General features: G+C 38.7%; 1 protein-coding gene across 1 annotated transcript in view; it reads right to left on the bottom strand.

Annotated features, from left to right (window-relative positions):
• KCMF1 (potassium channel modulatory factor 1) overlaps positions 1-17,780 on the bottom strand; it is a 77,106-nt gene that overhangs the window by 16,500 nt on the left and 42,826 nt on the right. Inside the window, exons 2-3 of the mRNA XM_019623790.1 lie at positions 11,994-12,161; positions 8,192-8,331 (exon numbers count right to left, since the gene is read on the bottom strand). Coding sequence (XP_019479335.1) covers positions 8,192-8,331; positions 11,994-12,161 — 308 coding nt within the window. The remainder of the gene's footprint in view (positions 1-8,191; positions 8,332-11,993; positions 12,162-17,780) is intronic.

The following is a 17,780-nucleotide window of genomic DNA, read 5'->3' as shown; positions in this document are numbered from 1 at the left end:
CTGGCTTGGGACGCCAGAGGGCCCCGGTTCAGATCCCACATATGAGGGCCAGTGACACTGCCCTCCACAGCTAAGACGCTGAACAACAGCTCAACTTGGAGCTGGGCTGCTGTGAGTCACCGGTGACGGCGTAGACTGCAGCCCGTGCTGCAGTGGGTTGCCATGGGCTACCGTGTGTAGCCAGCAGCCTCTGTGAGCAGCCGTCCAGAAGCCAGTGACTGATCTGCCTCGCCCAGGAAGAGCGCAATGATGGTGCCAACTTGGGCCACTGAAGCAACGTCTTCCACAACTAGACTGAAGAAAAAAACGACAGCAACTTGTCTGTTCCCCTTCCCCCAATTCCCCAGCACTGTTCCGATCCCCCCAATTCCCCAATAAAAATCTTTAAAAAAACCCCAAGTGTTGTTACTTACTCCCCACACCCCCACCCTTCCTATGCTGGTCTGTGCTATTGCTCGAGTCCTTCCTTTCTGCTTTATCTTACTGCTGAGGATCATCATCAGTCTTGCATTTTATCTGTAGCCCTTTCAGAAGCCTTTACCAATGTACTGACATGAGATCCATGCTAAGAACACAGGGAGATTCCATTTTTCCACGTGGTCCCATGACTTCCAGCAAGTAACGATTCAGTGCAGGTTCTGAACACAGGTGGTCGGCAAGCGATGGCTCGTGAGCCACATGCGGCTCTTTGGGTATGTTCCATCTAAAAAGTTTGCTGACCCCTTGGAAGAGCCAATCCTGTCCCATACAACAATTTAAAAATTATTCGAGAGCCACAAATATATTTTTACATTATCACCATTATGTGAATAATATCCTTTAAAAATTTTATAAATGAAACTATGATAGTTTTGTTTTCATTTTCAATTTTACTTCAGTGCCACAGTTTGCAAGCCTCGTGGCTCTTCCGTCTCAAAAGTTTGCCAACCCCTGGTCTAACATATACCTTCTAAAGTCCTTATTCCACATAGAAACGCCAAGTCACTACCAAATTTACAAAACTTTTTCCCTGTGACAGGTTATGTCCATAAAAAAAAATCTAAAGTCAGCATGCTTGGTTTTGTTTGTTTGTTTGTTTGTTTGCTTGGTTTTGTTTTTAAACAAGAGTGCCACACATTCTTCCCCAAACAATTATCAACCAGTCTAAAGCAAGTTTGGATTTCCTCCAGCCTTTCTTGAACTCATACACCCACACCAGAAGGCATTCTCTTGGGGTATTATGTAGATTTAAAAACAATAGAGGAAGAGAAAAATTCCATGTGATGAAATCATTTCCTTATCTATCTATCTATCTATCTATCTATCTATCTATCTATCTATCTTTGGATAAGCTTCATAAGAAGTTTCTTGCCCATTTTGCTCACTGCTACAGAAAAATGCATTTAAAAAATCACCTATCTGATCCAGCATATAACCTGGCTATACTCTGCAGCATTATACAGAGATTGGTCTTCCACCAAAACCATTCAATTCAGTAAATGCCAAAGAGCTAGGCTGGTTCTTTAAAATAAGGCTGACCTGCTTTGATGCACCATCCTCTCAGACCACCTGAAACTACCTTTGAACTCTGGGGCAACATGTTTCTTATTAACACCTTAAGTGAAATAACTGCCTAGGCAATTGGCATTTCTTGACTAGGTTTCTGGATCACAAACTTGTAAACTCATTTCTTTCTTTTATCTAACTAGTTTTTAGGTCCATAAGAAACATTTTCCTTTTGAGAATATCTGTTCAAAAGTTGTGATTTCCCTATGTCATCTTTTATTGTTACTTTCTGGTGACACCAAATGTTTGATGCATCACTTCTCCAGCAACCATGATCTTATAACAGGAAGCACAGCTTTGTAATTTCTACCCTTTTGTGATCCATGCCCATCCACATAATCATTACGATTAGGCTCATCCTGTTTCAAAAGAACCAGTCACTCAAATCCCACGATCCTGCCCTTCCCAAACAATAGCCCAGGTGGCATGATGGTGGAGAAAGTAATGTCATCCCTCTGTACAGGTGCCAACATGTCTCTTTACTGTCCACCAAACCTAGTGGACAAATATTCTGGTTTTAAAGGTTCTCTATTATTTGGCCTTAACTTGACAGGCTAAATTTTATTTCCCACACTCAATGCCTTACCATCCCTCCACCTACTACGTTCTTTCTCAACATCACAACTTGGTTCATACTGTCTGTTCCCTCAGAATAATGCCATTCTCTTCCCATTCTGTCAACTTTTTGAAATCACACCCATTTTTCAAGACTTACCTAGTCACAAAGCCCTCTCTGATTCCTTCCTGCATTATTTTCCAATTGTGTTCACATGAGCTAGTTTTGTCTTTAGACAGGCCATAAAGTGTATGGGTAGGAGCCATGTTTTAAATTTATCACTTTGACAGCCATGTGGCTTACTCCAAGAATTTGATGACTTCAGAAAGCAAGACTTCTTGGGCCGGCTGAGTGGCGCGTTGGGTAAGAGCTGCCTTGGGATGCCAACTCTGAGCAGCAGGGCCCCGGTTCGGAAACCACATGAGGGCCAGTGACACTGTGCCCTCTATAGCTAAGATGGTGAACAACAGCTCGACCTGGAGCTGGGCTTCCGTGAGTCGCTGGCAACCACGTAGGCTGCAGCCCCTGCGGCAGTGTGCTGCCAAAAGCTACCATGTGTGGCCAGCAGCCAGCGTGAGCGGCCAGCAGCCAGTGAGAGCTGTCAAGAGCTGCTGTGAGCAGCCGTCCAGAGGTCGGAGACCCATCTGCCTCACCTGGGAAGAGTGCAATGATCATACCAACATGGGCCAGTGAAGCAACGTCCTCCACACTAGACTGAAGAACAAAAGGACAGCAACTTGTTTGTTCCCTTCCCCCAATTCTCCAATAAAATCTTAAAAAAAGAAAGAAAGAAAGAAAGAAAGAAAGACTTCTTCACATTTTACATATTAAATGTAATGCTCTTGGTTAACACTTGGAGAGATACATTCAGAAGTTATGAATAATTTGTCTTGCAAAAGGCCAGTGAGTGTTTCCCTTTCCAAGCTGTTCTTAATAACTGACCCAGGAATGATCTAGAGCAGCCTTCCCTTTCTGACATTATCCTTCTGAGGGCAAAGAAGTGTGGTAAAGTAAATGTGTTCCCCCTTTGCTTTTTACAGCCAACAACTCAGTAAATCTCTGCCCATACTTTTTCTCACATATAAGCCCTTCTATAGCCCCCATACGCGTATATCCTCCTGTTTCCTGCTTTTTGTCTCACCATTATTTGAAAATTCCTTTCCTCTATTACAGCTGTGAGTCAAGTTATGAAATAAATCATGGTTGAAAAAATGAAAAATGATGCCCTTGGATCTGAAGAGTTATAGGTTCTAAAGCAAAACTAAGATGTAGTGAAGAACCCGCCCACTGCCACAGCTCTACTGTCTTCAGAAAAGCTCTGCTTTATTTCTTCATCCTTACATGAATTTGCTTTTTTATCCAATCTTAAGTACAAGAAAGACAAAAACACAATGTCAAACCAAATAATTGTCCCGTGTTACTTAAATACTATACTAACCTTCTAGTAAAAGGTGAGGTAGGTGTCCCTAAGCTGGCTCTGAAATCAAAGTTGACCACAAGACGTGTTCTGCCGATTTATGTGCTCACTGTGCTCTCAGTTCCAAACTAGGTGTCCAAAAGATCTTTACAAAAATAGCCCCTTTTTGAAATTGGGGAGAGGGGAGGTGGGGGGGGGGAGAGTCTTCTTTTAATAAAAGGAATCTATCTATCTATCTATCTATCTATCTATCTATCTATCTATCTATATGTAGCCCATATAAGTTTAAATGAAAACATGTAACTAAAGCCTTGTGAGTGTTGTTTTAAGCACTAAGTGCAGTTTCTCTAATGCTACTGTTTATAACTGTGTCCTGATTTCCAGTTAGAAGAACTATGCTATGAAATCCAGCTAGCTGGTGAAAGTTCAAGTTCTGACTGGTTAACTTTGTTATATTGTATAATTTTGTCAGTGTGGATTAACTAATCCATTAAGTTTTTACTGAGCACCAAGTCAGTGTTAACTTAATATCCTGGGTTATGAAAATTATCAGGAAATGAACAAGTGATATTATCAAAAAGTAAGCAAAGATGTACCTGTCACCATTAAAGTTCATATGAATTTCTCTCTTTTGAAAAATCAGGGTATATTTGTCATTATTTATTCAAACTGGGGGTACAATTCAAGCCTCTTCTTTTTGGGGCCCTTAAACTTAGCTCTAGAAATGCCCCGGGCTTGTCCTATAATAAGGCCGATTTTCTCATCACTTGGGATACAATGGGGTGCTTTTAGCAGTTTCTTTTAGAGAAGAGTGATGACCCAAAAAGAGCCATTAAAATTTAAAGCCAAGAGACAAAGAAACTTTTTTACATGCATTATATTTGAATCCTTATACTAAAAAAAAAAAAAAAAGCTGACATTCTACTGAGCTAACAACTGCTAAGGCTAATTGATAACTTCAGGTTTTTGGATCTCTTGTCCAATAAAAAGTAGTTTATCTTATAAAATCGACAGGTATAATAAATATAAGACTGAATACTGGAGTTTTGCTTTGAGGATATACAAAAAGCAACAGTGGAAAATCTATCCTACATGGTCCATAAACTCCTTTTGGGACTACCAGAACCATCTAAGCTGTAGCTACTTGCACCTTAGATAGAGGTCCTTACAAGATTTGAATAAGCTCATTGTTCAACTTGATTGTAATCTAATTTTCATTTGTTGCAATGGAACACTGAAATTAACTTATAATTAAGTATGAGTCACTTCATGTTGAATTTATTTTTCTCCTCGGTTCCATTCTCCCCATTTTAATATTTAGGTTGCAAATGTCGCCTGCTTTTACAAAGCAGCATTTAGAACATTAGAGAGTTTTTGTTATATACAAAAGTTTTCATTTTCCTTACATTTTTAACATGATTTAAAAAGTCCAAAATAATTAAGTTTTGGTTTTAAACATGTTTCTTGGACAGAAATTTAAAATTTGTGTATGCTGATGTCCTAGAAATTCACAAAATTTGAAATAACATAATTTAGCCACAATAAAAATAACTCCAAAGGAGTCAAGAGCTCTAACCTGTACACAATTCACTATAGATGTGAGCATTCATGCTTACCTAGAAAAAACAGAGCTTACATCAGAGTTTTTCTTCTGTCTTCCTTGGGGTAAGCTAGATATTTTATTGGTAAACTTAAAAGAAAAGGAAATGGGAACCTCTTATTGCTTAATGGTGTCAACAAGAACCTGAATGCTACAGGGGACAGGGGCACTGAGGTGGTGCCCAAAAGCCAGCAACAATTTTAGTGAAGAACCAGAGATGATCTCTACCTAAGTTAGTGGGTTTATATTGTTTATAAGGTTTTCTAAAATTAGAGTCTGGTGATGACAGAAGCTTTGTATGCTCCTCTCCTCAAAGGTATAACCAGTTTGTCAAGTGAGGCTGAGTTTGGTAGGGCTTCCTAGAAAAAATGACCTCAGCTATGAATACTGCGATTGGCATCTTCAAATAATTTTCTTAACCAGTTTTTTTAACATGAGGGGCACAGCGGTAGGAGGCGGTAGGAGAGAGAAAGCTGAAGGGTGCTTAAAGAACTTCTGAACCACCTTATAATTTGCCAACAATTGCCAGAGAGCTCCCATCTTTAATTTATAGCACCCTCCTTACAAATCTTCCTGCAGGCCCTGCAAAACATTTCTATGCACTGACCTGAAATTAGCTGCCTGGACACTGAACTAGACAAACCAGTATTTCATAGGACAAAGAAGAAACCAAACCAGCAGGCAAAGAAAAAAAAGTATTCAAAACAAATGTCTCTGACACCTGCTGCTATCTTACCCAGCACTTCCTTTCACATTAAGTGTTCTTCTCATTCTGAAAACTACCTGTCTACCTTCCTCTACAGGATTTTAATTCAACACAGAGGCAAGTACAGGGCAATAAAAACCCTACCTAGGGATTAACAACATACTCTCAATAGGAGGCATAGACACCTTCCTGAAAAAGCTACTATTACCTCATTTTCATGATAATCTAAGTGATTCCCCTCTTGATTTTCATATCATTTTAAGAAATTGATATTTTATAGAAGTTTTCTTTAAAAATACCATTACACACACTTTGTAAGTTATATAAATGTCTAACCACTATGCTATATACATGAAACTAATATAATATTCAATGTCAACTGTCATTGAAAAAATTTTAAAATGTCATGACTCATATACATAGACTATGCCAGAATAAATCTGAAATATCCCAAGTGTCTCCTATCATTTCCTTCCCTGCTATCAACTCAAAAATCTGCTGGGATACTAATGGCTGTATCACCCTTATAATCGAAAGTACTACTATCTGATTTTAAATAAATAAATGGGCTCAAAATATCTATTATTTAAAAATATACAGGGCTGGCCAAGTGGCTCAGTTGGTAAAGAGCGTGAGCTCTGAGAAACAGGGTTGCCAGTTTGATTCCCACATGAGCCAGTGAGCTGTGCCTGAGCTGAGCTGCCAATAGGTGGCAGGATAGCTCAGCTGGTGAGAGCACATGCTCCAACATCAAGGTTGCCAGTTTAGGTTGACTCCCGCATGGGATGGTGGGCTACCCACAACTAAGACTGAACACAGCACCTTGAGCTGAGCTGCTGTGAGCTGCCAACGAGTGGCCGGATGACAACTGGACTTGGAGCTGAGCTAGCTGCGCCCTCATCAACTAAGACTGAAGGACAACTTGGCTGTTCCCCTTCTCCAATTCCCCTCCCCCGCACCAAAATAAATAAAAAATAAACATACAAAGATAGCCAAATACTAAAGATAGAAAAAAGTGATTTATAAAATTGAAAGTGTTGAGTCAAAAGTAATGAGAAGCACAAATGATAAAAGTATCAATACTAACAATCTATAATCTCTCTAGCTAAATGCAGTTGATTAGTGGCAAGGTGGTTGCCTACAGCAACTGTATTTTTCAAATCCTATGTAATTCTCCACTATTAAATAAAATACTGTTGTTAGTTCACAGAAAAACAGACAGCATAAATTGCATTCTTTGATAAAGAAAAATGCAAGCAGTAATAATAAAAGCCAATTTTTTTTCTTTTAATGTATATTTGGCTTTCCAAGGCTTACCTTTCCTGACTATCTGCTTATAAGAGTAAAATAGGTAAGTATAATATTTAAGAAAGTATACAAGATAAGATTTAGAATATTTGTAAAAAATTATGGTTCACTCCACTATTATTGCTGCTAAGAAGGAAATATATGTGCTGGGAAGTTTGATCAAATGCGCCTGTTTAGGGTCAGCCGAGTGGCACATTGGTTAAGAGCTGGCTTGGGACGCCAGCTCTGAGCAGCAGGGCCCCGGTTCAGATCCCACATGGGGCCAGTGATACTGCCCTCTACAGCTAAGATGATGAACAACAGCTCGACCTGGAGCTGGGCTGCCGGGAGTCGCTGGCAACGGCCTGCTGCAGTGGGCTGCCATAAGCTACCATATGTGGCCGGCAGCCAGCATGAGAGGCTGGCAGCCAGCGTGAGCTGCCAAGACCCGCTGTGAGTGGCCATCCAGAGGCCAGCGACAATCTGCCTCATCTGGGAAGAGCGCAATAATACCAACATGGGCCAGTGAAGCAAACGTCCTCCACAACTAGACTGAAGAACAAAAGGACAGCAACTTGTCTGTTCCCCTTCCCCAATTCCCCAATAAAATCTTAAAAAAAACAAAAACACGGCTTTTTATGCACAAAATGTCGCAATAATGATAATTTATATTCTATGTTCTTTGGTTCCTTTTAATTGACAAGCAACTTTATAAATATTAAATATATTATCAGCTAAAACTGATTATTCTGGATTACCAGAAAAAGATTTTTAAGTCCTCTTATGCCATTATTTTTCTCCATAAGATTTATTATTCAAAATAAAATTTAGTCAAGATTCCACATTTTGCTTTTGGCAACAGGGCAAGAATGGCTGGTATGGACAAATGAGGGGATCATCTTCTGCACATGCAGCCTCCTAGGATGTGTAAGATTTGCTGTTGAAAGATAATTATAATAATTATTATGCAAACAGTATCAGTACACTTAGCTGAAGGTACGTGACAGCGGCTTAGCTCTATTAATATTAGAAATAATGTACCTTACCCTATCATTTTAGACACAAGACTGCTTCACTTACCACTTCTGTTGATGTTTCTGCGTGTTCAGAAGTAACGTGTTCTTGAAGAGATGTCTCCGTATAGCCCATTTTTCCACAATAGGGACAAGTAAAAGACTGTGGCTGCTCTACAGAGAAAGCTTCCCCACCATAGTACAAATCTGAAAAATAAAGTGGAATTACACTCAGAAATAAATGTCATTAGTTTTTTTAATATATGAAAATGTAACCATATGGTACAAAATAATTTTTTTAAAAAAGCTTGTCTGAAATCTCTACTAACAACCTCACTCTGTCAAGGAGTGCTTAACTATTCTGTTTACACTTGCAACATCCTTATTCTCCCAAGGACTCCATGATACCTTCCAAATTCCTTTTCCATATAGCTAATACAGCCTTAAAAGAAAAACAAAGCAAACAGCTTTTTAATCCCTTCATTTAGTATTAAAACATCTCTCATTTCACATCTGGTTCTAATTCTATTGTAATTTACTTTATCTCTGTACATACTGTGGCAATGCCAATGTCAACACAAAGAATCAGCAGGGTGTACAATATGTGAGAACACAAGCGCTCAGAGGGAAAGAACAGAGACAACCATGACCAATATACCAACTCCCAGGTGCAGCTTTGTCTGTAGAACATATATCATTTTCATAGCAGGAAGGGCCCTCGATGTTCAGTTCTTGTAAATGCTAACTTGAATGGAGCACTATTGCAACAGACTCTGCCCAACTTCGTTACTAAAAACTGACCAATTAGTGAGAATGTGTGGGAATAATCTGTTTGCCTCATTAGTACATCTCAAGGAATAAGTCTATTTCCTCCACTGATAGTAGTACACACACACACAGAGAAAGTAATCTAAAGTATATTTAGTAGGTTATGTCACTTCATTACAAAGAACTATCTCATTATTTAACATGAAACAAATGCCTAATATAAAGAGGATATGCTCATTTTTGTAAAAAGATAAAATGGAAGGAAGTGTTCACTACATGACTGATTTGTTCACATTCATTTTTAAAGAGATTTAGAAATATCTTAAAAATATTTTCCCACTATGTATATACTGGCCATTTATTATGTGCTTAAGACTTGTCAAGTGAATTTAGGGTATGTGGGGATAAATAAAACTTCCTTGCCTGATAAAAGGCATCTAAAAAAAGGCACATCTAACATCATACTGGTAAAAGACAGGATGCTTTTCCCCTAAGACCAGGAAAAAGACAAGAATTCCACTCTTGCCATTTCTACTCAGTATTTTACTGGAGAATCTAACCAAAGTAATTAGGCAAGAAAATGAAATGAGACCCATCCAGATGAAAAGAAGTAAAACTATCTCTATTAGCAGATGACATGACCTTGTATACAGGAAATACCAAGGAATCCACTAAAAAACTATTAAAAGTAATAAACGAGTTCAGCAACATCAAACGACACAAGATATATACATATATACATATATGTGTGTGTGTGTGTGTGTGTGTATATATATATATATATATAAACAATTGTTTTTATATATACTTGCAGTGAACAATACAAAAATAAAATTAAAAAAATTTTGTTTACAACAGCAAAAAGAATAATAAATTACTAGGAATACATTTAATGAAAGTGTGAAACGTATTCCCTTATAACTATAAAACTTTGTTGAAGGAAATTAAAGATGACTTAAATAAATGGATAGATAGTCCATGTCCATGGACTGACAGATTTAATATCATTACTCTCCAAACTGATCTACAGATTCAGAACAATCCGTATCAAACTCCCAGTTGGCCTCTGCAGAAATTTGACAAACTGATCCTAAAATTCACACGGAAACTTAACGATTATCTAAAACACCCAAAACAATCTTGAAAAAGAACAAAGTTGGAAGACTTACACGTCTTGATTTCAAAGCTTACTACAAAGCTACAGTTATCAGGCAGTGTAGTGCTGGCATAAAGATAGACATATAGGGCCGGCCGAGTGGCGCATTGGTTAAGAGCTGGCTTGGGATGCCAGAGGGCCCCGGTTCGGATTCCACATATGAGGGCCAGAGACACTGCCCTCTACAGCTAAGATGCTGAACAACAGCTCAACTTGGAACTGGGCTGCCATGAGTCGCCGGCGACAGCGTAGGCTGCAACCCGTGCTGCAGTGGGTTGCCATGGGCTACCGTGTGTGGCCAGGAGCCAGCGTGAGCGGCCCGCAGCTGCAGTGAGCGGCTGTCCAGAAGCCGGCGACTGATCTCCCTTGCCCGGGAAGAGCGCAATGATGGTGCCAACTTGGGCCAGTGAAGCAACATCCTCCACAACTAGATTGAAGAACAAAAGGACAGCAACTTGTCTGTTCCTCTTCCCCCAATTCCCCAGTAAAAGTCTTAAAAAAAAAAAAAAGACAGACATATAAATCAATGGAATAGTTTTGAGAGTCCAGAAATAAACGCTTACATTTATGATCAGCTGACTTTTTTAACAGTGTTATTGAGATATCTTTGACATAAAAATTGTATATATTAATGTTATACAACTTGATGGTTTCATATATGTATGTATTGAAAAGGTCACCATAATCAGGCTAATTAACATATCCATCACCCCTACCATACTCATAGTTACCATTGTGTGTATGTGCACATTTTGATATAGAATACAATATTGCTAACTATGGTCACCATGCTGTATATTAGAACTTATTCATCTCTAGAACGTAACTCATTCATCTTGCATAACAAAACTTTGTACCCTGGCCAACATCACCCCATTTCGCCCTCCCACCTGGCCAACTGATTTTCAACAAGAATGCCAAGATAATCAATCCATTGGGTAAAGAATTGTCTTTTCAACATATGATGCTAGGACAATTGAATATCCATACGCAAAAGAGTAAAAGCTAAACCTCTACCTCACTCCATATACTAAAATTAACTCAAAATGGATCAAAGATCGAAATGTAAAAGCTAAAACTATAAAACTCTTAGCACAAAACAGTTTTAAATCTTTGTGATCTTGGATTAGGCAGTGGTTTCCTAGATATGATACCAAAAGCACAACATAAGAAAAAAAAAAGATAAACTGGACATCATTGAAATTAAAACTTTTGTGCTTCAAAACACACCATCAAAAAAGTGAAAAGAGAACCCACAGATGGGAGAAAATTTCTGTAAATCACGCATCTGATAAGGAAGCTATATGTAGAATATGCAATGGACTATTAAAACTCAATAATAAAAAGACATTACCCAATTTAAAAATTGGCAAAGGATCTGAATAGACATTTCTCCCAAGTAGATATGAAATTACCAATAAGCACTAGAAAAAATGGTCCACATCATTATCCATTAGAGGAATGCAAATCGAAACCAAATGAGATGCCACTTCACATCCACTGGGATGGCTATAATCAAAAGATAATAACAAGTGCTGACTATGTAAGAAGTTACAGCACTGAAACATTTATAGCTTTCCTTCTGGACTAACAATGTCTTCTAATCAACTGTAAAAATAATACGCTTTCTGATAACTAGAGCAAGAATACCTGTGTCCTGTTAGCAAGGTCAGTTTAACTTTATTCCTTTTTTAATGAGGCATTCTTTTGTTTCATATCTTGTTACTTGTATATATTTCCGAATGGCTTTCATAAACAAGTAAACTATGATTAGGAGAAAGAATTTCTTATAATTTGTAAAAGTAAGATTCATGTTATTTTAAATAAATTTGGAGCCTCATGTATGCTATTCGGGATAGCTTTAGAACGTTTTGCCATTACTTCTTCACACACATACACACAAAAGTCTATATGAAAATCTACTAAAGTTTTATTAAATACGTACCAAAATCTACCCTTGTTAATATGCACTGCATTGGGTGGTCAGTTGTATGCCTTGTTGTTGTTGCACCACTTTCATAACAAGATGCACAAAGATCGTAATCGTAGCAAATTAAACACTTATATCTGCGACCTCGAAAATTTCCTTTTAAACATGCATCACAGCTGACACCTATAAAAAAAAGAAATATCATTAGCAGCTGTAAAAGGCTACTCTCGATTTCACTTCTAAAATTTTTTTAAGGTGTTCATTTAACCCAGTATTTCTTTTCCAAAATGACTAGAAATGACACAGTAAAATGACATGGGTATTTCCAACAATACGGTGAATTTGTTACCCTGATTTACACTCCTAATAAAAATAACTTAAAATGTTTGACGAAAAGTGAAAAAACCCAAACTCAGAGACAGGACAACGATGGGTGCTTACCAGAAGGAAAGGGGGTGGGGAGAAGGGTGAAATGGGTATAAGGAGTCAAATGTATGGTGACATATGGGTACTAAACTTTTGGTGGTGAGCACGCAATAGTATATACAGATATTGAATTATAATGTTACAAACCTAAAATTTATATAATGTTATGTCAATGTTACCTCAATTTAAAAAATATGCCTTGGGGGCCAGGCGAGTGGCGCATTGGTTAAGAGCTGACTTGGGACACCAGCTCTGAGCAGCAGGGCCCCGGTTAGGATCCCACATGAGGGCCAGTGACACTGCCCTCTACAGCTAAGATAGTGAACAACAGCTCGACCTGGAGCTGGGCTGCTGTGAGTCGCCAGGACGGCATAGGCTGCAGTGAGGCTGCAGGGCTTGCCATAAGCTACTGTGTATGGCCGGCAGCCGGTGTGAGCTGCCGTGAGCGGCTGTCCAGAGGCCGGCAACCGATCTGCCTCACCCGGGAAGAGTGTAATGATGAATACCAACATGGGCCAGTGAAGCAACGTCCTCCACAACTAACTGAAGAACAAAAGGACAGCAACTTGTCTGTTCCCCTTCCCCGGATTCCCCAGCACTGTTCCCTTCCCCCAATTCCCCAATAAAATCTTAAAAAAATACACACACACACACACACACACACACACACACACACATGGGCCAGTGCTAAACTGCCACTGAGCTGCCAACAGGAGGCAGGATGGCTCAGCTGGTGAGAGCATGTACTCCTAACAACAAGGTTACTGGNACACACACACACACACACACACACACACACACACACACACACACACACACACATATCTTGGGCCAGCCGAGTGGCTCAGTTGATTAAGAGAGCTCTGATCAACAGGGTCGGCGATTCAATTCCCACATGGGCCAGTGCTAAACTGCCACTGAGCTGCCAACAGGAGGCAGGATGGCTCAGCTGGTGAGAGCATGTACTCCTAACAACAAGGTTACTGGTAGGACTCCCGCATGGGATAGTGGGCTGCGCGCCCCCGCAACTAAGATTGAACATGGCACCTTGAGCTGAGCAGCTGCGAGCTACCTACCGGCGGCCGGATGGCTACTGGACTTGGAGCTGAGCTAGCTGCGCCCTGCACAACTAAGATTGAAAGACAACAACTTGGCTGTTCCCCTTCCCCAATTCCCCAATAAAATCTTAAAAATAAAAAAATGCCTTGATGAGCTAGCAAGAACTGATAATTGGAATAACTAAAGCAGAAGGGCATTTATTTGCCAAAGCAGGTAAAATTTTTTCACAGCATTGCAGGACAAAGAACAGGAAGCAAAGACCAGGTGTGCTAAAGGTGGAGTGTCTAACAGGTAATTCCACATAAAGCCAAGACCCTAATACAGCATAATGCCGTTTCATTATAATGCTGATGAAGAAAAAAAAAAAATCGATTCCAGGCAGGGGCCACTGTCTGTGTGGAGTTGGCATGCTCTCCCCATGGCTGCGTGGGTTTCTCGGGAGCCTCCGTTTCCTCCCACGTCCCAAAGGTGTGTACGTGAGGCGAACTGGTGTGTCCACAATGTCCCAGGCTGAGTGAGTGTGGGTGTGTGTGATGCGCCCTGCAATGGAAGGGCGTCCTGTCCAGGGTGGGGTCCTGCCCCGTGCCCTGAGCTGTCGGGAAAGACTCAGGTCACCCATCACCCTGAACTGGAATCAGCGGGTTGCCAAATCATTATCTTACTTGTTTTTATTAACCTTTCTTAAATGTATATATAGCTCACCTTTATTTCAATGTTTAATATTAGAAGTGTTTTAGATATTTATTTAGAAGTTTGGTGATGTTTTTGTGAACAGAAATATGCCATAGAAACTTAACTCTTGTTTTTATATGAATTAGCCTACCGTAAAACTGGTTTTGCTTGAAGTTGAAGCTTCCAAGTACCAGTTGATGACATTGAGGACTTACTTGCATACCACAATGTATGGGTGAGCAAGAAATCCTCCCTAGGGGATTATAAAACTTGCCATAGTGAAATCACCTCTCCCACTCGGCACAAAACACCAAAAAAACCCCAGAAAAGTCATAACCAAAAGCCAGCCCCGGCCGTCTTACAAATGGAGAGCTCAAATTCAGACTAACAAATAATTCCAAACGGTTCTCAGGTCAAGAATTTAGTTTAAAGTAGTCCTAAATTAGCACTGCTACCAAGCATCTGGCAGAAATAAACCTCTAAGGAATGATGGTTCATACACAAAAAACAAAGCACCAGTAGAAAGTAGCAGCAGACACAGACAGCAGAATCAGACTGCTGCAGTTTATATCAGAGTTGGATATCAAATAATACTTAATAGGCTGAAAGAAATAAAAGAAGACTGAAAAAGGCAACCAACAGATCTGAAAATGAACCAAACAACACCACATAAATATAAAAAATAACAAATTAAAATTTAAAACTTAATGGGCAGATTTATTGTAGAAATAGCCTTTTATTCACATGTGATATGCTTGTTTATGTAGAAGACCCAAATACTACTAAATTATTAGAACAAGTATTTTAAATAAAGTTGAAAAATACAAAACAATTTAATAAAATATTGATATTGCTTCACTCCAAATAAGATAGAAAAATGTATTAAAAAATACACCATTTATGGGCTGGCCAAGTGGCTCAGTTGGTTAAGAGCGTGAGCTCTAAGCAATAGGGTCACCGGTTCGATTCCCACATGGGCCAGTGACGCTGCACCGGAGCTGAGCTGCCGCTGGTGAGAGTACATGCTCCTAACAACAAGGTTGCGGGTTCAACTCCCACATGGGATGGGGGGCTGCGCCCACCCCCGCAACTAAGATTGAACACGGCACCTTGAGCTGAGTTGCTGACGGCCGGCTGGATGGCGACTGGACTTGGAGCTGAGCTAGCTGCATCCTCCACAACTAAGGACAACTTGACTGTTCCCCTTCCCCAATTCCCCAATAAAGTATTAAATATATATATATATATATATATATATATATATATATATATATATATACACACACACCATTTATGATTCTACTTATATGAGATATTTAGATTAGTCAAATTTATATATAAAGAAGCAGAATTGTGATTACCAAGGGCTGGGTAGAAGGGAGTATTGTTTAATGGGCACAGAGTTTCAGCTTGGGATGATAGAAAATTCTGGAAATGGATAGTGGTGGTGGTTGTACAATATGGGAGTGTACTAAATGCTGCTAAATTGTACATGCAAAAAGGGTTAAAATGATAGGTTTTATATTATGTACATTTTATAATAAAAAATTATGCCATCTTGCAACAGCATTTTTAAAAGTGCCCATGAATAAATCTAAATTTTTTAACGGAGGGGAAGAAGTTAAAAAACTTCATGAAGCAAATTAGTAAAAATGTATTCAAAGACATTAAAAGACTTTAAAATTAAAACTACCAGTTCACAAACTAGAAGGTTCAACATAATAAAATGCCAATTCTCCCCAAAATGATCTGAAGTTTCAATACAATTCTAATCAAAATCAGAAAATAATTTTAAGCTGATATGATACGCTGACTCAAATTTTTATGTAAGTTGCAAACGGCCAAGAATAGCCAAGATATTCCTGAAGAAAAACAAGATGAAAGATCTGCTTAACATATCAAGAGTTATTATAAAGCTACAGTAATTAAGACTGAACAATATTGGTATTGAGACAGACAAACTGACCTATGAAACAGAAGGCCCAGGAACAGAAGCATACATATTGAATATCTGTTATATGACAGCAAAGTCACTACAGACCAGTGGGGAAAGGAGGAAACAGACAATAAATGGTGCCAGGACAGGTGATTATCCAAATGTGAGGAAAATAAAACTGAATCTCTTCTACAGAACCCCACACACAAAAATCAATTCCAGATGGTTTAAAGACAAATGTGAGAGGAAAATGAAAAAAAAAAAATCTGGAAGACAATATAGAGGAACATTTTTATGAGCTCAGAACAGAAAACAATTTCTTAAAATCACACACTGTCCAAATCATAAAGAGATAAATTAAACCACATTAAATTAAGACTTTAGTTCACCTTTTAGTTCACCTAGAGTGACGGGAAAGACAAGGCACCGAAAATGGTGATATGTGCAACATACATGACAGACAAAAGTTTGGTATTCTGAATGCATCAAGAACTCTCACATATCTGTAAGAAAATGACCAATATCCAATAGAAAAATGGGCGAAGACTTCAATGGCCACTACAAAGAACACAAATGATCAGTAAATATATGAAAAGATGTTCAATCTCATAAAAATCATCATCAAAGAAGTGCAAATGAAACTATCATGAGGTAACATTTTACTCTACCAATTTACTCTACAAAAACCTAAGACATCTGATGATATCAAGGGCTAATGAAGATAAGGAGCAACAGAAACACTTCTATTCTGTTGATGGGAACATACATCAGTACAACCACTCTGAAAATTTTGTTCACATTCTAGTCAACTTAAATATATGTCATTCCTATCACTGCAATTTCACTCTTAAATATATTCTCTGGGGAACCTTTTGTACATGTACACCAGAAGAAATGAATTTAAAAATAATGAATCAGCCACAGGTGGTGATGATGTCAGAGAATCTCAGATGAGTGAAAGTCTCAAAGAATACATACAGTATGAAGTTCAAAAACATTTAGTGTAGGAAATCAAAGATGTAGTCAAACTAGAAAAGGAAAACAAGGGAATGATAAAATTTTGGTCAGTGGTTCCGTCTGAGGGTGTGGAGCCCCCCTCAAGGGATCTTGAAAGGTAAAGTTCTTTTAGCTCTGGCAGAGGGTATCTGTATCTGTAGAGCCATTCTTCTTTCCCCTTGCATTTATTTGATAAATGTGCTCATATATCCATTCAATTTTTTAAACTCCTCCTGCTCCAATCAAACAAAACAAAAGAAAAAACCCAAAGCTGGAATTGTTGTGACAATCCCTGGGCTCTCAATTCAAGGTGGAAAACCAGCATAGTTTTTTTTCGGCAGACTGAGGATTCTCAATAAATGCTTGTTGAATGAATACATTTTTATTTTAAAAAGAACATGGATTTCTATTATTACTTGTCATTAATAATGAGTTATTAGGCAAATCACTTATTGTCCTCTGCTCAATTTTTTCACTTTATCAAGTTTGCTGTGAGAATCAAATGAGAGGGAAAAAAAATGAGTCTTACATTTTAAGGTGCTAACATTATTTTATTCAGATATAGTAAGATTACATCATCACATTTTCTGGTATATAATTTGATGTCAATTATAGTATACATAACCTTTTCAATCAGTCTTCAAAACATCCTTCAAGATTGTTGAGGTTTCCAAAGTTGTACTGAGATCTCCCAAGTTATACTGTGAGAGCCA

The sequence above is a fragment of the Hipposideros armiger genome, unplaced genomic scaffold, assembly GCF_001890085.2.
Source record: "Hipposideros armiger isolate ML-2016 unplaced genomic scaffold, ASM189008v1 scaffold_561, whole genome shotgun sequence".
NCBI classification, from domain to species: Eukaryota; Metazoa; Chordata; class Mammalia; order Chiroptera; family Hipposideridae; genus Hipposideros; species Hipposideros armiger.
Note: the sequence above shows the minus strand (reverse complement) of the source record. Positions and strands in the feature narration are given on the sequence as shown.